General features: G+C 42.4%; 1 protein-coding gene across 4 annotated transcripts in view; it reads left to right on the top strand.

Moving 5' to 3' along the window:
* The window catches only part of myripb (myosin VIIA and Rab interacting protein b), a 188,586-nt gene that overhangs the window by 156,271 nt on the left and 6,435 nt on the right, over positions 1 to 25,880 (top strand). The window contains exons 5-15 of one of the 4 annotated variants that reach the window (XM_033638871.2): positions 2,606 to 2,692; positions 8,690 to 8,787; positions 8,997 to 9,077; positions 9,817 to 9,978; positions 13,886 to 14,054; positions 14,818 to 15,344; positions 17,312 to 17,461; positions 17,727 to 18,509; positions 18,840 to 18,902; positions 25,172 to 25,360; positions 25,469 to 25,630. In XM_033638871.2, coding sequence (XP_033494762.2) covers positions 2,606 to 2,692; positions 8,690 to 8,787; positions 8,997 to 9,077; positions 9,817 to 9,978; positions 13,886 to 14,054; positions 14,818 to 15,344; positions 17,312 to 17,461; positions 17,727 to 18,509; positions 18,840 to 18,902; positions 25,172 to 25,360; positions 25,469 to 25,630 — 2,471 coding nt within the window. Of the gene's footprint in view, positions 1 to 2,605; positions 2,693 to 8,689; positions 8,788 to 8,996; positions 9,078 to 9,816; positions 9,979 to 13,885; positions 14,055 to 14,817; positions 15,345 to 17,311; positions 17,462 to 17,726; positions 18,510 to 18,839; positions 18,903 to 25,168; positions 25,361 to 25,468; positions 25,631 to 25,880 lie in introns of all 4 variants that reach the window. The other 3 variants (XM_033638870.2, XM_033638873.2, XM_033638872.2) reach the window with 3 other exon arrangements.

The following is a 25,880-nucleotide window of genomic DNA, read 5'->3' as shown; positions in this document are numbered from 1 at the left end:
ATATATAGTATTTATTATATTCAGATAAATATGATGAAAAAGTATGTTTATTCCTCCTGAGAAGTACAGAACACTACACTACATGAGTACATGTACTGTGTTACCTCTGACCACTTCATCAAAAGTGATGTTTTGTCTCAATAGACAGTAACACACATAGGTACATTTTCCTGCTTCGATATTCGCTGCGTGCAGGACGGCTTTCTGCAGGTTGCATCCATATGACTGACAAGGGACAGCGACACTTTCTTGAACATCTCACAGATGGCCAGGTTATGCTGACAGGCTGTTGTGACAGAGGCTGATGTTGGTATGTATAGAGTGAGCTGATGTCGGTGTGGCATGAGTTATGATACCCAGTCCTCAGGAGCTTTCTTTGTCTGTATATTAGTGCCTCCACTTCCCTTCCTCCCTGTCTGTCTCTCTTGGTGTGTGTATGTGTGTGTGTGTGTGTGTGTGTGTGTGTGCTGCCCTCCGTCTGTGTGTGTTTCTCGCGAGGCGGCTCACTTTCTCTGACAGCAGTCCTTTTGTGTCTACATTGTCCTGAGTTGCTGCAGGTAATTTCCCCACCTATTGTCGCCTTCCACACTCCCAGAAACTATAATTCAGCTCTAACCAAGCGAGAACAGTACAGCTCTGTTGAACGCCGCTTCAGTCAGAGTGAGACAACTCTGGGAGTGAAGGACGGGTGGAGCGTGTAATGGTTTTGGGAGTTGTTACACCGTGTTGCGACTGGGAGGACTGGGCCTGTGAATGAAGAGATACATAGGGTGGCATGAAATCAAATACACACTCCTCAAAGTGGAGCTACACAATTTTTTGTGTGAACCTGCTGTAAAGGCAGATGTTGCGAGTAGAGATGTATTTAAAAAAGTCTTTTCTGGTGGAGTTACAGCATGTCACTGCGTGTCTCTGTGAAGGAATGTAAGAGTTTGTGATTGCTGGCTTACAGGCTCCGCTCTAAAACGTCGCAGTGCTTTGACAAACAGCAGTTCATCTTGCAGTAAAGCTGAAATAGTATAACATATCTGACAGCTGGCTGTGTTACTGCTGCTGTCAGGGGAAAAAAAGGAAGAAAATGCCAGCTCCTTTGATTTTGATGTATTTGTTTTTGTTTTCCTGGCTTCATACTTTCATGTGTGGGCTCATTAAACCCCTTCTGAAATGGTTTTATTAAGTTAATTGCATTTTTATGCAAAATAAATGTCTTGTAGTTAGACATATGCTTGTGGGAGATATAAGAATGCATCCAATGGCAACACTGTGGTGTAGAAGAGTGATCGCTGTGTAATCGTCTGGCATCTTGGCGGTGTTGCAGTCAGCTATGGCAGAGATCGGTGAGTGTCTCTGGCTCCTTGAAGGCGGACTTGCACCAAACCACCGCGAGCATTCGACTGTCTCTGTGCATTCAGCCAGAAGCTGCAGCCTGTCCAGCAGGAACAGCAACAGGACTCTGCTGACAAGATTAATGTCGGAGATGAAGCCGACCCCGGCCAAGGATGGGAGTCATGGAGTTTGGTCGTGCTAGTGTTTTTTCAGCAGCAGGGGCCGAAGTGTTGGAAGAAGACCTAGGATTTGGATAAGTTTGGTTTTGGCTCCATTTAGTGCATGGAAATGAGCTAAAGGAGGGAGCAGAGGTGGAACTGGAGCCATGGTGCTCTTGTGTTTTGTCTGGAGCCATGTTTTAGAGTGGGCATGGCCTGTGGTCATCGGATGACATGGAAATGTACCTGGAGTGTGGTCAGTTAGAGGACTCACTTCCCTCATTCCAGTAGCATGACTGTATTCTACCTTGGTGGCCTGGCACGTCCCTCTCCTGCACTGCCTGACAGTTTGTCTTCTTTAATGACCTGCACGTCCATTTATACTCTCTTCATTTTTACAGCTGGACTGATGAAAAGGCACGCACTAAACACAAACCACAAGAGAACTGTCTAAAAGGAGTTAATGGGCCACTAAGGGAATATGTGGTTTTGAAGGCGGGGATGTTGTAACCATTACACCTTCTTTAGGCTTCCATGGCTTTTTAAGTAGACCTGTCTGAGAGCTATAATCACAAATGTTCCATTTTCGGTGACATGAATGCCCTTTTGCTGTAAGTCTAGATTTTGGAGTTTGTTTGAAGAAGATATGTACACAAATATAGCACTAACTCAGAGGAGACTTGGCCTGAATGAGCTATAAAGAAAACAACACACTACATAGTGATGCCTGTGCGCGCTGAGAATATGCTTATGATAAGTGCCAGCAAGTGATTAGTTTGAAAGGCAAAGGAAATTATCTTTTTCTTTCAATTGTCATTTCATTTCTTTTGTGTGCTTTTTTTTCAGTGCACAATAGGGAAAGGCACAAAGTAGAAAAAACAAAACTATACAATTGACAAGATGACAAATGGAGTTGGGAATACAGTTGACAAGAGTACAAAAAAGGGCTTAGTGGCATTGTGCGCAGTGTAACCTACTTTTAACGTGGCACAGTGCAAAAGAATATGCCGCTGTGGTATTATATGGTATGATATGAGCAGAATATTTGCATTTCTTTGACAGGCGTCAGTTTGAAGGCTTTTATCTGAAGACTTCATTTGTCGTTCTCTCCCTCCCTCTAGAAAGCAGCGTTCACGAGGGAAGCACCGGCAACGACAATGATGGCAGCATCTGTGGCAGTGACTCCGCCTTCTACAAACAGAGTGAAGGTGAGAGATGCGGTGATGAACGGGCAGCATTATTGTGGCAGTGCAGATGGGTAATTTCAGCCACACTTATAATTGACATTATCTTTTCCACTTTACAGTTGCTTCTTGCCTGCTGTGGTAGCCATATTGATTTTTTTCTCCACCATTTGTCCCTTTTTCCATTTTCTTAAAAGGTTGAGCTCTTATGTTTATTGCCTATTAATTGTTGCCTTAGAGACCGTTCTGCAAAGAGCATGTGTGTGTGTGTGTGTGTGTGTGTGTGTGTGTGATCATATCAGTGCTACACAACACTAAAGTGAATTGAAATGCAGAGCGACAGTTCTTGTTTGATCATTAAACTGCACACACATTAAAATTCTCACGCATCCATACACACATAAATCCACAGGATACACATAAAACCACTGACATGCCGTGTCCAACAAATGCACACAGATAAAATTATAACCTCCTACACACCACAGACAATACATTAGACACACATGCTCGCGCCATTAACTGTAAACAAACACCCCTTCATGCACAAATAAATACACAAACAAACAAATAGCCCCAGTCTAATGATAACCTTCATTTAATTTCTTTGTCAGTAATTGTAAAAAGGTCATGCAATGATGAAGAGCTGCCATTTAGATCATGGCAGTTCTTGAGAAGCCCATAATGACTGTGCAGGGATCTGACACAGAGTTATAGACTTAACTGAAATTTCAGAAAATCAGAGAAAGACTTTACATGCTTTTCCATCCGCTACTGTTTGTGTATATTGGGAGTTGGTTCATTGAGGTAAACAGTGGTTGGCGCTAATGCTCCAGTCAGGTGCCATGATACCACTGCACAAGATGACTACCAGTGAAACCCGAGGGGCACCCTCCGAGGCTGAAAAAATGAAGCCTATGTGGAAGTGCCAAAAACTGCAGTTCATCAGATGGCCACTTGAGGCTGGCTCCAAAGCAGGGTCAATCCCCACAGACCCCCATGTTAAAATGGCCCAAACTTTACAGCAGATATAAACATGTTTACAGCCCAGTACAAAAAAAAAAAAAAATTGGTCTCTAGCTTATTTCAAAATTCATGACAACTATACAGGAGGTGAATTTTTTATGTAATTTAAGGGTGGGGCCGCTTAAGTAACAGGTCATCTGTGAGGCAGTGCTACAGTCTATGAGTCAGATTCACCCCTTGCCCTTCCACAGCTCCAGCCTCTTATCCAAATATGGTCACTTCTTCAAAAAAACAATATGGCGACGGCTGAAATGCTGAACCAGAGGCTTCAATACGGCAGTCCACAAACCAGTGGGTGACCTCACGGAAGCTATGTCCATTATTTATACAGTCTATGGTGAAACCTCAAACAAAGGAAGACAATGGATGTATAACCTCCCGAGACAAAACATTTTGGGTTTACTTGACCTTATACTTAATTATTCTTGACTTAGACCTGTTGTCCTCGTTCATAGACACTTTTTATGCTATCTAGTGGTAGTCAGAGCACAATACACTAATCCATGTGAAAACAAGATGGCGGCCATTTCTGCCAAGTCAGTCTGCAGCCGATCCTGACACAAAAGTGGACAAAACCTGATCACATTTTATGGTTGAAACTTGTTTATTTCCGATTATTAATGTTTGTATTTTGATGTGACAACAAATTTGACAATTTCAGCAACAGTAACAAGCTGAGACGCTGTTAATTAAGAAATACTCGTTTGAAGACATTGGGACTTTATTATTGTTGATGATGTTTAGTTTTTCTTTATTGCATCCTACTGATCTCAAATAGCTAGGAGAAATTAAAAATGCATACCAAACAAAAGTTTGAGTCTCAGGGAAATAATAACAGAATGATGCTGGACAGTGTAAATGGAAAGTTTTGAACAGCTAATATTACAGCTCTGTGTTCTTTGAAGAGTTCTGGTAACAGCCCTGTTTGCAGTAAAGCTGTTAAAAGCCATCCAGAGATGATGAGGAGAGCTTGCAGTGCCCTATGCAATGACTGGATATCATCATTTAATCACTAAATTCTATTGCACTTAGCGGCATTTACATTTTATTTATAAACGTAATTGTCCACATAACCCAAGCGTAAGAACTTTTTTTGTGATATTTTTAGATTTTTTTTTTCAAATTTTTGGTGTTTCTACCCAGGTTTTTTTCTATGCACAAATGAAAAAATGCACATAAAAATAGGCAGATGGACTCACACCTACTGAGTCACTGACTGAGTGATGAAGTTTCACCACTGGTCGGTCCAGTGTTGGTTTTTCCCCATCGGCCATTGCTATTTCAAAATTAATAGGGAGAAGGTGCTTCCATAGGTAACGTCTTGGCCTCCACAATCAATCATCTGATGCACTTCCTCAATGGAAAAGTGGTTGTTGTTGCTGTGCAACACATGTATTACTCTAACTACAAAGCTTGACTCAGAAAGCCTCATTTGGGAAATTCAGGGGGAACTCTACAGCTAAAAACTTAAAATTTTTGGCGCCACTGTTTTTTTTTTTTCTGTAGAAATTTATATTGTCCTTTTTAAACATGTGGTGTTTCAGTCCTATATTTGCTGGATGTTTGATGCAGTTTCATAGCCTGTTAAGACCATCCTGATGATGTGAGCTCAACATTCTGTTTCAGTCTGTCTATCAGTTTGGACTCTGTGCCGCCTCAAACGCTTTCAATGGGCAGGAGTACCCACCTTGACAGGCAAAGTCCTTCAGCCAATCAGCGTCACAAAACACTGCGGAACATCTTCTTCACCAACTGAGTCAGCTGATAAAACAAACTTTTGCCAGACTCAGTCAAAAGAACGGCAAAAACGTCTTTTCCTCCAAGAAACTTTGCGAGTGCATACTCTAGTTCTTATTTAATTGTTGTGATTGTTGCAATTAACGTTACAGTTAGCTCTTGTTGCTTTGGGAGCTACCATTACTGTTGTGCAAGCTGCGGCCTGCATTTTACATCATCAACTATAACACAGTCCCTGATTGGCCCAGATTGATTTTCGATTTCTGAATACAAGAGGAAGTGGCACTGAGTCCAGACTGCTACAGAGGAGAAACAGAATACTGAGCTCATGTCATCAGGATGTTCTCACCAGGCTAGCAGTTTAATGCACATGTTATAAGAGCAGAGTAGTGTGTTTGTAGCGAGTGTATGGTTGAGCAACAGAGAGAGTGATGGTGGCTCAGAGCAGACAGCTATAACTGAGCGGAGCAGAGGAGAAATTAGCTGTAAAGCTGTCAAGTGGTAGTAAACGTACAGTGTAGGTTTCACTTGGTCCATGAATAACTGCTGCAGCTCACCAAAGTGAGCATCAACTTCGGCCCTGGAGGCAAAACGAAGTCTCCCCTGTGTTTCCCCACCACGGTCTGGAAGCTGAAGCGGTAACGTTATCTCACTCTGTTTTCTGTAATATCAACGTTTGAGCCTGTGGGCATGTTCATAACTGTCATGGGATGTAACCTCGGTCTGGTCTGTTTGCAAAATAACATTAATCACACAATAACTCCTTGGGTGAGTAATCCAGAGCGACAAATTGTTGAAAATAGAAATTATACTGTTGAATATATCAAATTAAAGCAGAGTTATTTGTCTCAAACATATCTTAATTGTGTCAGATGATATGCTACTTTAATACAATTTGAAAACAAGTATTATGGGGACCTGGGCGTCACAGTGATGCAGTGGTTAGCATTGTTGCCTCACAGTAAAAGGGTTCCTGGTTCAAACCTGAGGTGGGGGAGCCCCTTTGTGCAGAGTTTACATGTTCTGCCAGTATCAGTGTGGGTTTTCTTCAGGTACTCCGGTTTCCTCCCACAATCCAAAGACATGCAGTTTAATTGGTGTCTCTAACTCTTCACGTTATAGACACTACTACTGTCTACCCCTGTAATAATGTAGCTACAATTTAGCACAATGACCATCTAGGTTTCAACATAGTTTTGTTTTCTTTTGACAAAAGGGTGACAGGCAAATGCTCCCAACCATTTCTGCAACTGACCCCTCAAAGAAGTACTCAATCTATTTAGCATTGCACTTCTACAACACTGTTGACCATGATGGACAAAGGAAAATATAAAAATTAATGCTGCAGAGCCGTGTCTGTTCCACATATTTTTCTTCCATGCCAAAATCTGCTGCGAGTATTACCCACTTTGCAGCTTGACCGCCGACTTTCTGGTCAGAGATTCGGGTGTTATGCTAGTAGCAACTAATAAAACCTGGAGCCACAAAACTTAAGCAGACATGAGGCTAAAGAGGTCTGGTAAGCTCACTTCTCTTTAACTCCACACCCCAGATTTTTTTCATTTGCAGACTTGTAGTCTTCAGCACCAGACACTCTACATAGCTCCCTCTTGATTCGTAAAAGGAATTTAACATTTTAAAAAAATATACATCTTATCTTACTATATAATGATGAAAACTCTGTCTGTGTGTCTGTTCCACGTTTTTCTCCTCACTGACTTGGTCAATCCATGTGAAATTTGGCACAGTGGTAGAGGGTCATGGGAGGATGCGAATGAAGCAATATTACATCAATTGGCCAATGGGGGGCGCTATAGCAACCGATTGAAATTGCAAACTTTGAATGGGCATATCTCATGCCCCGTATGTCGTAGAGACATGAAACTTTGCACAGAGATGCCTCTCCTCATGAGGAACAAATTTGCCTCATAACTTCTTGTTATATAGATTTTCCGCCATTTTTAATTTTTTGAAAAACACTTAAAATCGATCTCTTCCTAGGAAGTTTGACCGATATGCATGAAACTTGGTGAACATAATCTAGGGACCAATATCTAAAGTTCCCTGTTGGCAAAAGTTGGAAAACTTACTAAAACTGAGCTTCTATAAGGCAATGAATATTGCGGAGGGCATGGCTCATCACATAAAGGTGTATAACATATCAAGGGTTTCACCTTTGTAGACATCCCATGTAGCAACTTTGTAGGCATATGACCACACATGATCTGAGGGGACCCCTTCATTATTGACCCCATCAAACAAAATGGGGGCACTAGAGAGCTAATTTCTTATCTAGGCCTAACCGCCATATGGATTTTTACTAAACTTGGTAGATATGTAGAACAGGACGCCTCAAGGTGACTGGAGAAATTTAACTCTAATTGGCAACTGGGTGGCGCTATAACAACAGAGAAATGCTTAAAAATGGCTAAAATGCGACCGATCGCTGTGGCTCCCCCTGTGGCCAAATGTTGTTGTTTTTTTCTAATTTTTGGTATGACTAAGTCATGGTATGGTATGCTGCTGCAACAAGGGCTAGCCGCACCTTTCCCATGTGAACTACCAGTGCGCCCCACTTTTAAGTCAATACAACATATAAACACTTTAACTATCTGCCTTTCAGCGTGCTACCTCAACTACTAATGTACAGTTTCAGCCCACTAACTATCCCACTATTGGCAATGGTACTACTGTACTTTCAATAAAGCAATCGTACTATCAAATTCACAAAAACTCTGTCTGAATACATTGCTGTTCTTAATGGGTTCAGTTGACTATTTAATCTGCAATTTCCTATGACCTGTATCCCAAACACACACCATGTGAAACTGTACGTGGGCAAGTGTGCACTCAATGGTTATGGACTAGTATATATATATATGCATTAGTACTCCCTTGGTTTGGAGCCCTTGTCAGCACAAAAAGTAATTTTTCCCTCTGAATGTCTCAGATTTCTTCATTTTAATACTCCTGGGAGCCCAAACGAGGTAAAACTATTGAAATCCAAAACATCCAAAAACATTTATGCAAATGTGTAAAGCAAGACAATGTTATTTTTTCTTCTTTAACATCCAATTAATCATCGGGTGGCTCTTCCGGTTTATCTCGTGACCCATTGCAAGGGTTATGACCTCTTTGGTTGGGAACATTTGGATAAGAGTAGGAATGTGTGTTATGGGATGAAAGGTTGTCTACAGGTTGTTTGCAGGTGTCATGACTGAAAATGTTTATGTGTGGGTCCTGTGTGTGTGATCTCAGGACACAGTATGGCAGAGACGCTCACAGTTGCCCTGCGTGTTGCTGAGGAGGCTATAGAGGAAGCCATCGCTAAGGCAGAGGAGTTCAGTGACAGCTTGGTGAGACATCCCTCTGTTCCTCTTCTTTCTGTCTCTGTCTTTCTTCTCTCTTTTCCATTTGGTCCCCTTTTCTATTCCCGCTTTCTCTGTCATGGCCTCTTACTTCTGTCCTCTCAGTATCAGCTGGATGCAGCCATGGTTCTTGGTCAAGAAGTGTCTTTGAACAGAGCACACTGCATATATAAACGTATGTGTGTGTTTGTGTGCAGGAGAAGCAGAATGAGGCTCGGTATCTGCAGGACCACAAAGAGGAGCTCATAGAGGAACTTGCCACGACAATAGTACAAAAAGTCAGTTGAGTAAGCTTTTATTCTTGGGTATTTATTTTCCCTTTATATGTGAAAGTGTTCAGTGTAGTTAACCTCATTCAAATGCAAATGCACACTAAAAAATGAAACTGTAATACACCCAGCAAGGTTTGACTGACAGATCAGTCGACCATTATGATGTTAAATAAAAGCATTTCCACTGATGTTACATTTTGGTAGAGAGATGGCACGGGAACACAGGAAGTTAACGCTCTTTTCTCCTTCTGAAATTGGGATCACAGAGCTGTGTGAGAAGAGGGCAGAGACTCTCTGAAAAATGATATCTTAGTTTGGATTAAAATTCAAATGACAACCACTTTGATTTTAATTGCATCTTGTAATTCGTACACACACAGTTAGTGGAGACAGAGTTTGCAGTTGTTTGATTGCTTTCCAGTTTCAATTAACATTTGTTGGCCATCAAGTCTTTGAAGGTGAAATAAAAAAAGCTATTTTTTGTCTCCGCTTTGTGAGAATGTCGGTGCATAATATTACATAAAAATTTAAATGGAAGCTGGATTATTGCTTTTAAAGTTTCATTACAGCAAATTATTCATACCAGAGTGTAAACATAAAACGCTGTTATGGGATTGCATTTTTTTTTCCAATTTGCAATTATTATTATTATTGTATTTTATTATTTAAATAAAGCTTTGAATGTGTCTGCTTACCTCGCAGCTCTCTCAATTTGTCTTCCTTTACTCTCCTTGCCCTCCTTCAGATCATTCAGAGGAGGAAGCGTTCAGAGATGCAAACAGAGTATGACTTTGTCTGGCCTCAACCTCAGTCCCTGATCCAGCCCAGTGAACTCCCCTCTCCCACTCAGCCTCAAGCCTCTTCACAAGGACCACAGGACCCCCTCAAGACCTCCTACTCTCTCTGGGTCAGTCTCTGCCTCCGCAAGAGGCTCTAATAAAAAAACAACAAATGCCAGCCATATCCGGCGAAGTCAAAACAAAGCTGTCCTGTTGGCGGGTGCAAACTGCTGAGTCTTGGCCAGAAGCATGCGTTTAAAGAAGGGTGGTTTGTTTTTCTCACTTCATTTCACAGCACGTACACTATAATGTTCCTCTGTCTGTGTTTTGGTATGTGTTCCTCTGGGTGGACCAGCCGCCGTCTCTGTGTGTTTGCCAGGTTTTAAAAAACAGGAATGCTGTGTTTGGCAGAAAATTACTGTAACATTTCAATAGCACCACTCTCATGTGTGGTGACGAAGCATTGTATTTTGGTCTCTTTCTTTTTCCTGAAGTCCTCTGTGGATCTTGTAGCTATTGTATTGAAAGCCAGCGGTTGGAGCTGACTCCCTTTAAATTTTGTTTTCTTAATCCTTATATAAAGTTCACAGGATTAAGGCTTTCTCTAAAATTCACCATGATGTGTGTTTTGATGCTGTTCTGGAAACTAAAATTGTATAAACACTAGAGCAGCTAATCTCAGAGGATTGTTCTGACTTGGCTAAGGCTGGGTATCTGTACTCAATACTTTTAAGGTATTATTGAAATTACCCAGTGCCAAGCAGTACCAAAATCTCTCTGAATAAAGCTGTAGTTGGTAACTTTTATTTAAAGAAATAAACTTTCTAACATTTGGTGAAACACAGCACTGAATGAGACAGATAATCTGTGAAAACAGTCATACTCCTCAACCCACTCTATCATCTTGTAGTGCTTCTAATGGCCTTACTACATATTAACACAAACAACCTGAGCTGAGGAGTCTTGAACTGCGGTCAAACTCTCAAACTAGGCAGCGCTGATCATACGTGAATCAAAAATCCTCACTGCATTGCCTATTTCTCACCTCAAATGTTTTCAGAAACATACTTAAGTGTACTGTTTAGCTGTAAAATGAGCACGTCGGTCTGTCTGGTGGCCAGTGCTTGATACATTGGTAGAATTTTGGGGTCACCAACTTTCTTATTTTACAGCTAAACATCCATCCATTTTCGCCAGCTTATCCAGGGCCGGGTCGCGGGGGCAGCAGGCCGAGCAAAGCACCCCAGACGTCCCTCTCCCAAGCAAAGCTTTCCAGCTCCTGCTGGGGGACCCTGAGGTGTTCCCAGGCCAGATGAGATATGTAGTCTCTCCAGCATGTTCTGGGTCTGCCCCAGGGCCTCCTACCAGTGGGACGTGCCCGGGACACCTCTAACAGGAGGCGCCCAGGACACATCCTGATCCGATGCCCGAACCACCTCAACTGACCACTTTTGATACGAAGGAGCAGCGGCTCTACTCCGAGCTCTCTCTGGAGCTCCTTACCCTATCTCTAAGGCTGAGCCCAGCCACCCCACGGAGGAAACTCATTTCAGCCGCTTTTATCCACGATCCCATTCTTCCGGTCACTAACCAGAGCTCATAGCTGATAGCTATTGGCCCTTATAGCCCCTGGTGGTCCCAGTGGAGTGGCCAGACTTAGAGCGATTCAAGAAGACCTTGATGAAACATAGTGTTTGGACAGTGTAGCCAGACCCGAGGGGGAGCTCGCCAGCGAGCATCTGGTGGCCGGGCCTTGGGCCATGGGGTCCGGTTGGGCTCGGCCCGAATAGATAACATGGAGCTGTCACCCTGTGGGCCCACCACCTGCAGGGACAGGATTCAGGATTTGGTGCATTGTGTGCTGGGTGGCAGGCAGGGGTGGGGCCCCGAGCATGCTGATCCCTGGCGTCGCGGACAGCTAAACAGTACACTAAAATATATTTCTGAAAACATTTGAGGTGAGAAATAGGCGAAGCAGTTACAGAATCTTGATTCATATTTGAATTGCTGCCTAGTTTGACAGTTCGACTGCAGTTCATCAGTGTGATTAACAGCTGCATCAGAGACTCCTTGTCTCTGATTGGTGGTTTTTGGTATGCCACAGTCGATTTTAGTGAACACCATTAGAAGCAGTAGGAAGAGGAGGAGGGACATGATTTTTTTTTTGCCCAGACTATGACAAATATGACAAAGTTATTTTTATAAAAGTTACCAACTGTAGCTTTAAAGGTATTGACTAAATAAGCCAGTACCAAGTAGTATAGACAATTCTCCAGTCAAAGGATAGCTGCATTTGATCCTTTTTTTTTACCCAGATCTAGAAAAAAACAGACTATTTGTGTGGTTTTGCTTGCAGTCAGTCACTTACTAATTACTGGTATTGGCAATGGTATCATCATTTTTTGAACAATACCCAGCCCTGCGTTTGGAGTTTCATCCACTGTATGTTTCACCAGTTTCCTTGAGATTAGGGGAAAACAGACCGCTAAGCAACAAAATAGACCCCTAGGTGCACGGCTAATAGCTCTTTTTCCACTGTTTGAAGTGTGTTATTGTGGATTTTCCCCTTAAGTAGGCAAAAGCAAAGCATAAGAAATATTGCAAATGTGATTTGAACCAAGTGTTATCCAGTTCTGATTGATACATCAGGACTGGAAGAAAATCCAAAGAAGACAGTTTACCTGTTCTAGGTTTGAGAAAAGAACCTACAATATGGTGAGAACACCCAGTTTACATGGACACATAGAGATATAAAACACACACAGGAGCACATACACACAAATCGACAATGCATACACACCTGGCAGCGCTTAGCGCTGCTAGTCAGCAGGGACTCGTGGAGATTTGTCATCGTCCCGTGTGTGAGCGAAGCATCAAAGCTACGCTCCCCTGGCCTCGCCGTTCTGTTTCCCGCTGTTTCACTCAGCGAAGATCAAAGTCCTGTGAAATACGAAGGGATCCTCCTCAACTGCTCGGCCCGCTGTGGGATGGGCTCTGTTTATCAGCTCTCTGCAAACACTCACTAAGAGAGTATACATGCAAATGCACACTAAAATCTCAGCTGCCTTAACGCTGATCCTTGGAGTAATCTTAATGGTGCATCCAACCCATGGTAAGAACTGATGTGTTTTCTCTAATTCTTCTGCACCCTACTAAACACTTCAGGCAATTCTTGAACATACAAGCACCTACAGTACGTTCACTCGAATGTTAAACCAAGATCCAGATTGAATGTTCAACAGTAGGACTGTGGTGAATTTGTGCACCTGGAACTTTCATGTTGCTCCTTTATTCTCAGTGAAGCAGCCTGTAAATCTACATCCCAGTGACAAAGTTAAACAGGATTAAACATTCCTGTTTCTAACCAGAAAACTTCATCCTAAACCTACAATTAGAGGACTGGCAAAATATCTTTACTGCTTTGTAATGAAATGACATGTTTCTTTCATTATAGAGACTTTTAATGATCATAAGCAAAGGCTGTTGCTCGAGATCTCCCTCTCACACACACTATACATGAAAAGAGACTCAAAACCTGCCTTGTTTTCAGTTGTTTTCTAGCTCCACCTGCTGATGAGATTGTTGACTCACAGCCACAGTTGTTCAGCTTTCTGCCCAGACAGGAAGTAGACGAGCCAGCTGGACCAAGTGCTCTCCTTTATATTATGTAATTACTATAATGTGGATATTATATGTGACTGTTCCTGGCCACTGTGCTGCAGTCTCTGTCCAAGCAGTAATAACCTGTCTGGAGCTGCTTTGACTGGATGTCTGTCCCAATGGCCCCAAATTAAAAAAGGATGATGTGCAACTTAAATTTCCGAGGCTGTCAAACATCATTCTTTCTAAAGTTTCTTTGAGAAAGACAATGATGTCTGACCTCTGGCTTTCACTGTGGAGTTTATATCAGCAGAAGTGCATGCTCTTCTGTCAGTCTACATTTTGTTTTTGTTGTATTCACGACAGCAATTTTTTGCTCACAAACCACAGTTGTGTGTCTCAAACCTGTGTGTGTTCTCATGTGTGTGCTTGCAGCGGTCGCGGTCAGCATTCTCCCTCACCAGTGACGACTCCCCGGAGAAGGGTCCAGAGGAGGAGGGTGCCGGGGCGGGCGGCGGCTTGCAGGACTACGCTTCTCTGAAGAGAGAGGGAAAGGCCACGTCTTTGCCCAGCTGGAAGAGTGTCGACCGCCTGGACAACTCCAGTAAATATCACACTCACAGACTCTGTTTAATGTCAGTCGGCTAAAGGGTTTTCCTTTGAGTCCTCCTGATCTCAGATGCAGATGCAATGTGTATTGTATTTGCTGGTATAGGATCATCTTCTGGCACCATGAGGGGTACGATGATTCAGTTGTATATCTTTCTTTTTTTAAGATAATGTAAATCCAAATTAGTGTTATTTACTGCTTCACTACAATTAATTAAAGTCGTACTAGCCTTATTAGGTTTTACTTTAAACAAGAGCTACCCAAAAATAACCTAGATGGCCCAAAAGGTGAAAATAAAAAGTAGTTTTCAAATTGAAGGAGAATAGTGGCTGTGGTTGTTTGAATTCAGTAGGCTCCACTGTTTTCCAAAGTTTTTACACTGGTAGAAACTAAAAAAGTCCATTAAAACTTCTTAAATGTTGGTTACTGTCTAGAAAGGCATAGGTTTCTTTTTAATATTGGCAGGGACACATGAAACAGGGGCTTTGGGTGTCCTCCGCAAGAACATTTTGAGCATCAAACACTTAATTTCCTGCAATCTGTTGAATATTTATGCACCAGTTTGTGGACAGTTCATCCCAAAATCAAAATTACGTATTTTTCCTCTCTCCTGCAGTGCTTTTCATCAGTCTAGACTGTTAGTTGCTGAGTGTCGGAGATATCGGCCGTAGAGATATCTGCCTTCTTTTGAATATAGTGGAACTAGATGGCATTCAGCTCTTAACTTTCTTCTTTCTGTCTGTTCATGTTCCTCCAGGTGCATCCTCAGTGCTCCAGAGCCCAGACGGTAACTGGATTGCTCTTCACAGCTCACAGCTGTCTCGGCCCAGCCTGCTAACCAAGAGGAAGAGCCTGGTGTTCAGCGTGTTAGAAAAGGAGTCCGGCGTTGTCTCAGCATACGACGAGATGGGATCTGACTCCGAGGACAATGACGAAGGTGGCTGGGGTGCTGCATTGAGACAGTTCCGGCGCAAACTTTCTGATGAGACGTACTACACAGACTCGCAGCATGACCCAGAATGGACGTACACGCAGCACCTTCCCATTACCTCACCGTCCTCTGGCCAGTACACCAACACAGAGACTCTCAACTCAGACTCAGAGGCCTCATCAGTGCTGTCCGCCTGTCCTCGCAAACCGCCTCACAATCTGATGAGGAAGAAAGGACCACCGGACACACACCTGCACCCTCATCACCAGCCGCTCTATCACCAACACATCCACCAGAACTTCTCTCCGTATCCACTCCACTCAGAGGCACTGGATGTCAACTTTAACCCTAAGGTGAGTCTTAAATGTCAAACTTTGGGTTAATCTGTACTACAGAAAAATCCTACTGTGGAGCAATATATACCTAAAGTATCACAGTGAAAGTACTCTTTCTGCAGAAATTTGGCCCTTTGAGTGCTTTATATTATCATGTATGACATGATTTGAAATTATTGTTCCAACCTCTTCTTTTAAATGCTCCGAAGTGTTTTTTACCAGTATTTCTTTTCTCTTGCAGCAATGCAGCAATGTATAAGCAGCATTTACAACTGGTTTAGGTGGAGCTTTTAACTTCTATATATTAGGCTAGTTTAGTCCCATGGTTCCCAACTTTGGGGCAGGCTCCTACAAATGGTCACCAAATAAATCTGCAGGGTCATTAGATGATTAACTGGAAAGAAAAGAAGAAAAAGGAAAGTTCTGCTCCAGAAATCGGTTTAATTTTTTGGGGACTTTTCTCTAATCTTTGCTGTTTTTGTGAAATAATGGATACTTCGACTTCTTTGTGTCTGGAACAGTTACTCCAATGAAATCATCTGAGAAATCTTTGAATTTTTTGTGGAACTGTGAGACATAGACATCTGAAACATGACAAGACACTGCTTGTTTAAAAGGGATTACAAGTCAAAATGGGTGCAAATAAGATCATCATACTTTTTATGTAAAATGAAAACTAGAGGAGTGCACTCAGTAGACAGCAGATTTCTGCCAGGCGGTTCTTAGGCTGACCATGGCCACTCTAGCCAATTGTTGTAGCATTTATTCACACAGACGCCCAGCAGCAGAGGCATCCCAGAAACTAATAAAAGATACACGCCTCATCTGTTTTGGATAGAGCCACAGCATGTTGCACTGAGCAGATCGATATCTCCTGCTAACCAACACTGTATGTGAAGTGCAATGTCATCCTGAGAACGAATGTATTTTTGTTTACCCTTTGAAACCTGAGGAAATTGGCTTCATTTCTTGTAAAAACATGGGAAGAAGGCAGTGAGCTACGAAAAGTTTGTGGGACATTCTTACCAAGTTGCTCATTGCCTGTTTTCCCATGTTTTGAGAGAAATCACACCAATTGCAAAAGTGGTTCAAAGGTTTAAATACTTGAGAAACGCGTCTGAAAGCAGCACAAGAAAAGTGATGTCGCTCCAGGTTTCAAAAGCTTAACTAAAACTCAGCCTGAAATCTTTGATCTTTGTCATTTATAGCTAGACTTTTAAGAATATTAACTTTGTCTACAGGCCACGGCACAACAAAGAAGGAAATAACAACGATTAAATAACTCAATTACAACAACAAAAAATAAACCATTTAACTACATAGCATGCTTACTAAGGGTAGATGCACAAATATTAAGGAAAAATGATTAAATCAACTAAATTTGCAAGTCTACAAAATTGAGCAGACATCCTACTACTTGTTCCCAAGATGGTGGTGAAGATAAAAGATATGGGAATTTGATAATCTTGTATTATGCCCAATTTTAGTAGATCATAACCAATCAAGAAAGGAATTAATCTGCAGATGCTCTGAATTCAAAATGAGACCAAACTTTTCTATGGATGTCAGTTTTGAGCCACGGCAAAGACCAAAATGTGACCTGAAACAGAAAGTAAGGCTTTTTGTTTTTAGCCAAGATGATTTCTGGAAAACTTGCAGCCCCTACTGGACAGTTAGGAGTGAGGAGTCAGCAGTCAGTGATGGTATTAAACAGGTTTTTCAACAACTGTGAATCACCACAACCATGAGAGGTCCATGAGCATACAGTACACACAAAATGTTAGGCTGCTTGGTCTAGTAATATTTGAGATTAGCTGCGGACAGATGGATGCACATGCGCACATAGTCAAATGCACACATGCCTGGCGAACATCACTAGTTAAGTTAAAAGTAAAAAGTTATAAGTATATTTCCCGTTGACATGTAGAAACGTGCAGAAGCATTAGATGGAGATATTCAAGTACAAATGTGATATCTGCTCCCAGGTGATGGGAGACAGCAGCGAGGCCGAGGAGCGGCAGAGTGACCCGGTCAGAAGATCACGGCGACGCAGGAAAAGCAAGAGAGAGTCATCAACTGAGCAGAGCAAACCTGGAGGCCAGAGCCAGACACAGTCCATCTACCCATTAGCACAGGTGACATATCACTGCTGCAGTTATACTGCTCTTAGTAGCTACTGTTTGTTGGTTGATTGTTAAAATTAAATGACTTGAAATTCTAATGGTGCCAGTGAGAAATATGATGTAACATGTTGTTTCCCTGTTGGGAGGCAGAGGTGTTTCATAATGCAGTGTAGGCTCCCTAATCCCTTCTGTAATTCTGAGTTTTTCTGAGGCTTTTTTTTATTTTTATTTTTCTTTCTGAGGATGAATTTAATGCTCCTTTCTCTCTCCATTTAAGGAGAATAGTGGTTTTCTACTCAATGCCCTTCTCAAGAGAGGTCTAAGTGAGGAACAGTCAGTACCTGACACTATGTCAGTGGCCACAGCTGCACCAGACGCCTTCAAATTAGATGCCATGACACCCGAGCCAGAGGACTTGGACACAGTGGCCCCGAATTCAGCAGCCCCCAGCCCCCCACAGCCCCACTCTCTGCCTCCAGGGTCCCAGCACCCGCTGAGCAGCACGGGGCCTGGAGACCCTCTGGAAGAGGAGCTACGTTCCAGACTCAGCCAGCTGGTCAGTCGTGCCAACAGCAAAGACAGCAGCTCATCTGAGGAGGAGTGCACAAAGCGGCCCGCGGACAAACAGACAGATAAAGAAAGTGACAGACAGAGAGAGAAGACGAGGCCAAAAGACACTGAAAGAGAAAGGCAGAGGGGAAGTGACAGATTAAGAGACAGGGCCAGCAGTAAGGAAAGAGAGAAAGCAAGTGAAATAGTGGAACAAGTCAACGGACAAGAGGTGAAGAGGAGTGAGAGACTGATAAAGAGTCATTCAGTGAGAGAGGAAGGAAGAGCTCGGGAGAGGAGGTTAGAGATAGGAGTGGAATGTTTGGAGGCAGGCGACCACGAGGAAAAGAGAGGAGATAAGAGAGAGCCCAACAGACAAAGTAAGAGACAACATAAAAGAGATGTGGAGAAGGAAGCAGGACAAAGAGGAGGAGCAAGGAGGAGTGGATCCAGCGCAAGCTCACCTGCTGTTACACCTTCTTCCCAGGAGGGGGTGCTGTCGGACAACCAGGTAAGGAGACTCAGTTGATTTGATGAATATTTACCGCTCATCTTGTGCTTCTGTCGCTGCCCTGCTTGGCAAGTACTGTCTGTCTGCCTTTTGCTGAATTTATTTTTCTTTCTTTTCCATTTTATCCTTGATAATTCTTCATCTCCCACCTTTCTGTCTTACCCATGTATTGATGTAACAATCGCTGCTGCCCTTCTGTGTCCCTCATCCTGTGTCTTCCCTCTTTCTCTGTTTCTCTGTGCTTCCCTTCTTCTTTTGTCTGGTTGTGTGTGTCTTTGTGGATGTATTTATGTCTGTGTGTGTCTTTGTGTATGTGTGTGTGTTTGTCAGGAGGGACAGAATGACTTCGAGCAACAGCAGAGGCTTCAGTTGCTCTCCTCTCTCTTACAGCAGGTGAGACATATTGGTTGGAAAGAAAAAGGAATCTTGTAATGTCCTGAGCAGGATGCCATGCTTGAGGACATACAACTCTAATTAAGCCTTCATCTTACCACACACACATACACACACACACACACACACACACACAGACATTCCTGTATTAGACTGTACTGTTCTCATTACCATAATGCTGTCTATAGCCCCAACCTAAACTATCAACCCTAACCCCCTCCCTAACCTTAATTCTGACCTAACCCTTAAAATAAAGTCTTAACCTTCAAAAGGGCTTTAAAGAAGTGAGGACCAGCCAAAATGTCCTCACTTTCCCAAAGTGTCCTCACTATGTCGGTTAAAAACTTGCTGTGGTCCACATGTTGTAGCAAGTACAAGTAATCACACACACACAAAATTGTGATTAAGTTGAATGACACTTTTGCTCATGGTGAAGTTTCTCTTATTTCTGCAAGTAATGAAGCTGAAGTAGAGTGTAGTAGCAGAAAATGTTGCAGCTGTCTGAACATAAGGTTGTAACATTTTAGCTGATAGTCCCTGAAAATAAAACAGCAAGGTCCTCTGTCTAAATTTCCTGCTTTGCAGCAGTTTTCAAGAATCATACGGAGATACCTCCATCACAGCAGCTGCAAATATACTTATTTCATTAATAAAAGCCTCGAAAGGTCAGAATGCAACACAGCCACAGGCCCAGTTGTGTTCTGTGTGAGAAGCCACTTGTTTTTTAGTTGACTAGAAAAACTGCCTCTGTGTTGTTGCTATAGCTTTCACTTTCTTCATCCAGCTGAAGCAGACAAAGGCAGCTTGAGATAAAGTCGATACAGAGAATTACAAACACAAATTTCCTCTGAAATGCATCGAGGAGTAAATGAATATTACATCCATTAACATATAAACATGTCCCTTGAAGGTCCTGTTTTATGCTCATTTTCAGGTTCATACTTGTATTGTGGATTTATACTAGAACATGTTTGCTTGCTTTAATGTTCAAAAAACACTGTTCTAAGATTCCTCATACTGTCCGCTTGAATATACCTGTATTCACCCTCTGTCTGCTCAGTTTTAGCGCCTGTCTCTTTAAGCCCCCCTACCCTAGCCTGAGTGTCAGAGTGAAGCTCCCAGAACCTTCAGTCTGACATTGCCTCCACTGAAGGCGATTTACAAGGGGGAGGGAATTTGATTTTTCCCTAACCAATCAGTAGAGATCAACGACTCACCCAGAATCTGACGTCATTAGTATCCATGCCTCGGGGGTGCCGAAAACAAGCGAGCATTGCCCGTTTAAAAATATCTCAGTCATCATGCACGCCCAGCTGCATTGCCATTAAATCCAGTTTAGCAGCTTCCTTTATTTGGTCCTCCATTAACGTGAGTAGTGGCGAAATACCTCGATAGCATCGTTAATGTGGTCTGTAGGATCTGTAGCAGTCACCATTGTTGCTATCCTTACCAGTTACCCACCGGCATACATCTTGACATCAGCGTTGCGCTGATTGGCTAATCGCTAGACCCGCCCCCACCCCCGGCGTTCATTGGCCCGTCCATCGTTTGGACGAGATAAATCGCAAATTCATTGCAGTATGCCAGACCAGAGAAGCAAGCCTACTCAGTTGAGTGGGCGGGGTCTATGGTCTGGAACCAGGCTACCCCTACCCCTATGAAATTGTGCAGCTCTCAAAATCAAATTCAACAGCTTATGTGCAAAATGCTGGTGCACTGTCGTCATTTAAATAATAGACATATTTGTTTCCTGTTGTATCACCAACTGTAAGCATGTTTTGGGAATGGGGTGTGTACCAAAAACATGACTAAATTAACTTTAAACTATACACAAATGTGTCAGTATGCATACTAAATCTATTTGAGTTAGCGTGAGTGTGCTGTAGATGTACACTATTGTCCAGCAATAAACTGCACAAAGGAAGCAAATAAGTTTTTCTCTGTGACAGTGACATTCTGGACTGGGGTCAGCAACCTTTACTGTAAATAGAGCTATTTTGGGTTTCATAATAAAGGCAACACAGCCTACTAGGTCCATAAACATGTAACATACACACACACACACACACACACACTTGGATAGGCACTTACGTGCTCACCTCATGTATTAGTGTTACATCTGAGGCACGTGGGTCGATGTTGCTCATTAGCCAGACTCATTATAAGGGCTCCTCTGAGTAATGCTTTGCTTTTACAATGAGTGTGACACATGTTCTCCTGTGATCTATTTCTGTTGGTTTTTACAGCATCCTTTGAAATCAGCCAGGGTGGCTCAGTTTGATGTGAATAAGGGAAAATGTGACAACAACTGTGATGTTTTTTAAGTCTGCATTTTATATTTACATCAAATTTACACCAGGTAGTTTCTAAGCCTGCCCCTTTCAGGAGCTAAATGCACTTAGATTTCTTTAAATTACACATCAGTCATTGACAGCAGCAGTTGGAAAACGAAGAAAAAGAATAAAAGAAAGAAAAGAAATCCCCCCCAAAGACATGCACTTTCCTCTTTTCCATTTTCTCCTAACAGAAAAGTAATGTAGTTCTCACGCTCTTTCACACAGAGAGACGTACACCCTCACATTCACGAAACAGCTCCCTGAAGCTGAAAACACACTGGCACACACTGCACAGGTCGCATTGCAGCCAACAGACAACCCCACAAAGTTATTACTACTTTTACTGAAAGTAGTAATAACTTTGTGGGGTTGTCTGTTGGCTGCAATGCAAAGTTATTACTACTTTTACTGAAAGATCTGTACCTCTTCCACCTCTACGTTTGCTTAAAATCACATGTGGATGGCCCCTGATTAAACTTGATTTCTCACCTGAAGAGCCAATCTCCAGAGCTATGACCCAGCAGGCAATATCATTTTGGTCACTGCCTTTGTAATGACGGGACTGTGGGTCATTTAGCTTGGGATATTTCTCGACCTCAATGAGTCTCTCATCATCCATTCTTTGTCACACATGAGACACAGCAACAGCAGTTCCGTGCGGTGGCACATCCAGGAGCGCCAATGTGCGTCTAGCTGCTGCAGGTGTGGGGTTATACTTTGGGGAGTATATTTTGATGTGCTATGTTTGCCGCCGGTGTGTTTTGGCCTTTATGCACACTCACTCAGACACCTTTGCAGATGCAGTCCACTGCTGTTGTATGAGTGACACCTACAGAAAGACACAAAATAACCACTAAGACATGGACAACAAGATGTAAAACAGTAATGAAGAGAAGAAAAAGATGCAGAATGACCAGAAAGAGACAATTTGGTGCCCCCTTCTTTAAATCTGTGCCCCAGTTCGGTCTACGGTTTAAAAGTTTCTTAGCCCACCCCTGCTATTAACTATTAACTGTGTTAACCAAACTACAGAACTTATATGCCAGTGACTCAAACTTTATTTACTTCCATTATATTTCAAAGTTGATATGAATCAAAACAATTTTTTTTATATGTGCAAAGTTAACCTTTCAGCATCAATATCAGTGTGACAAGCATGTGTTTCAGACTGTTTGATCTGCATGGTGATATCTTGGTTCTTTGGAGAGGACGAGAACATCAGACTCTCATCAAACATCCATTTCGTCATCGACCAACCTGAGTCAATACTTAAGACCGTCCATCTCTGCTTCTCAGTCTCTTTTAAGATCACTGAATGATGGTTTGGTTTGCTGCCTCTCATCTCTCACCCAACACTGTGACTTATTGTCTCCTGTCCCTACCTGTCTCTGCTGTCACCACCTGAAACTCTTCCTTTCAGACTGTCACACTGTCTGCCTGGCTGAGAGGGGGATCGATTCGCCTCCGATCCCACTGATCAAAGTGTCAGCCAGTGATTCATTCATTATTGAATTACATATGTCTCTCTTCACTGCCCTGTCCTTTTCACGCTTAGTGTTTTCATCCATTCAGAAAGAAAATGGCAGCTTTCTCTACTGGGCCGCTTCACCATTGAATTATCATTTGTCACAGGCAGACTTCATTTTGAAACTAGCTTGCATTTGGATGAACAAGCTGTTCCAGTTGACACTGACTGGCAGTACACACAATGACTAAACATGTTTTTTCATTTGTCTGTCGAACGCATCTAAATTCTGCAGTGAGAGATCTTTGCCAACTGATTTGTGCGTCCATTCCAAAATTAATTAACTGAGCCTATGACATTTAACAAGACTTTTTTTGGTTGCTTTTTTGAAGCTTGTGTACAAATTGTACCTAATTTTAAACAGAAAAGCCAAAACAGATGATTTTTCAGCAGCATGTTCATTTACATTTTGGGGGTATTGCTTGCAATGGACGTACAATCGTGGAACTGAGCTTTAATTTAACATTTGATAGCTGATCAGCTCAGCTACACACCCAAACACCATAACTGCTACTTTTTTTCACTGCAGTATTCATTCATTTTCCTTAACCGCTTATCCCATTAAGTGGTGGGGGGGCTGAAGCCTATCCCAGCTGACATTGGGCAAGAGGCAGGGTACACCCTGGACAGGTCACCAGACTATCAAAGGGCTGACACATAGAGACAAACAACCATACACACTCACATTCACATCTAAGGTCAATTTAGAGTCAACAATTAACCTGCATGTCTTTGGACTGTGGGAGGAAGCTGGAGTACCTGGAGAAAACCCACACTGACACAGAGAGAACATGCAAACTCTGCACAGAGTTTACATGTGTGGATCAATCACTCTGGCTTTTCTTGAACCCTTCTTAGCTTCCTTTCCTCCATCTCTGTCTTCACTACTGCATTTATCACTTTCACCTATTTGTTCTGCACCATCTGACTATAAGCATGAGCGGACGTGCATGTGCACAAAACGACTAAATAGGTAACAGAAAGAGGAGTGACGAATGTGTGTTTATGTGTCACCTGCACAATGGTCTTTTACAGAACCGTCAGCTTGAGCACATGGGGTAGAGGTGCTGATAAAAATAATCCTTTTAGGTTAAGCCACAATGATTTTATTTGCTCCCCTTTATTTTCAAAGTGTGATTTTAACATGTTTTTCCCTAATTATTTAAAATGTTCCCCAACTGTGACTGCATTATCACATTTTGCTACACTCCCATGCCTCCTAAATAAAACATATTTTTTCATTGTCTTTTCCCCAGTGTGATTTCTCAGATTTTATATAAAGGTGGCCCAGTTTTCTCTACTGATGCGTCAAGTTGTCTTACTCCCAGTATCTCTTAAAGTAGCACCTCACTCCCCAAATTATCATTTGTAGATCAGTTACTTACCCTGTGTTACTACGAACTCGGAAAGAGAACTTTGTTTTCCTTTAATGCCTCCAAAATTGAGGACATTTTTTGATGAATTGAAGTAAAAAGGGGCTGCATTTAACAACAGCAAAACTATATTAAAACATTCATTTACAAACTCTCACACAACTTTTGCAGTATAATCCAAGTCTCAAGCATAGGCTCTGTGTCGATGTAGAGGACTGTCTAGTATAAGACAGTTTTTTGTCAGTGAACCTTGTGAGTTGTAATGGAGCCAAATTGTGTAACATTACCTTTGTTAAATGTTGCTGTTGTTCCTGGCTTCATTTGAACAGAAAAAAAGTCTGCTAGCCGCTAGGCTAATTTATACAATGTAAAATGCCATAGGCTTGTGCTAAAAACATTAGCATGTTGTATTTGTGGGGGAAATGTGTCCAGATAAAGACAAGTGTTTGTCTGTGAATGCTGCGAGTTATAGTGAAGCTGATTTGTGTACTTGTGTTTGAAATTGTCTCTATTAAGCCATGTTTAATGTGTGTTTAATGTGTGTGGATTTTTTTTAATCAACTAAACTTTACAGCATTTCACAGAGACCCCACCGCCAACTAGTGTTTTAGAGGTGTAACTGCAGAGAAACACAGAGACACCACTGCACAAGTATAAATGCTCACAAGAGCATAGGCCACATGTGTAGGCTATGGCATAGGGTCTGCATAGAGCTGACGCACAAGTAAAAATCCTGCTTCATTTATCCAGCCAAACAGCTCAGGGGCACTTCTCGACAGTGAGAATGTTTATGCAAAATGTGTTTTGAATATTACAGTTTTGGTGAAAATGCATGTTTTTGGAGCCTTTGCTAACCATGGAGGAATGCAAGAAATGTTAAATTACAAGTTAAGTGTAATACGGGTGAAAAATTGATATACAAATGGTCATTTTGGGGTATTCAGCTCATCACTGAACCTAATTTTTGTGGCTGCTAACCTACTAACTAGATCACTGACTGCTGTACTGTGTGTGTGTGTTCATCAAATGAAGCAGAAGTATTCAGCGGCCTCGCTCTGCAGCATCACCACAGAGGTGCTGAAGGTTTTGAACGCTACAGAGGAGCTGATTGGTGAGGCGGGAGGTGAGACCTACACCCCAACTGAGTCCATGAGTGCTTCTCCCATCTCCAGCAGCTCTGAGACGCGCAGGCTGGACCAGAGGCTGACCAAGATGGAAGAGAATGTAAGCTAAAGGGCAATCACCACTTTGTGTACTTCCACCCAATAAGAAAAGGTTATGGAGATTCAGTCTTGTTTAGTGGGAACTAAATGTTTCTTCCTCTGTGTGCAGGTTTACTTGGCTGCTGGTGCTGTGTATGGGCTTGAGGGGGCGCTGGGGGACCTGGAGCGGTGTGCCCGCAGTATTCGAAGTGGCACCACAGACACAGAGCTTGCCTTCCTGGAGGACCAAGTGGCCACTGCAGCTGCTCAGGTTCAGCAGTCTGAACTACAGGTACTGGTGGACTTGTCCCTTTTTTCCCACAGCTATCATGTTCTGCAGTTGTGTTTATGCCACACAGCCCCCAAATCTTAGACTTTAATCCCAACTCAGTGATACCATTAATTGTTTATTGTTGTTTCTTTTGGAATGTTTTATTGGATTTTGCTTTTAAATGTCCAGTGTGTAGTATAAAGGGGGTGTATTGGCAGGCATGTAATGTAGTATAATGAGTGTGTATTATGACCTGAAAATAAGAATAGTG

Source organism: Epinephelus lanceolatus, chromosome 20 (assembly GCF_041903045.1).
Source record: "Epinephelus lanceolatus isolate andai-2023 chromosome 20, ASM4190304v1, whole genome shotgun sequence".
NCBI classification, from domain to species: domain Eukaryota; kingdom Metazoa; phylum Chordata; class Actinopteri; order Perciformes; family Serranidae; genus Epinephelus; species Epinephelus lanceolatus.
The sequence above is the reverse complement of the archived record's forward strand: the minus strand, read 5'-3'. Positions and strand labels throughout refer to the sequence as shown.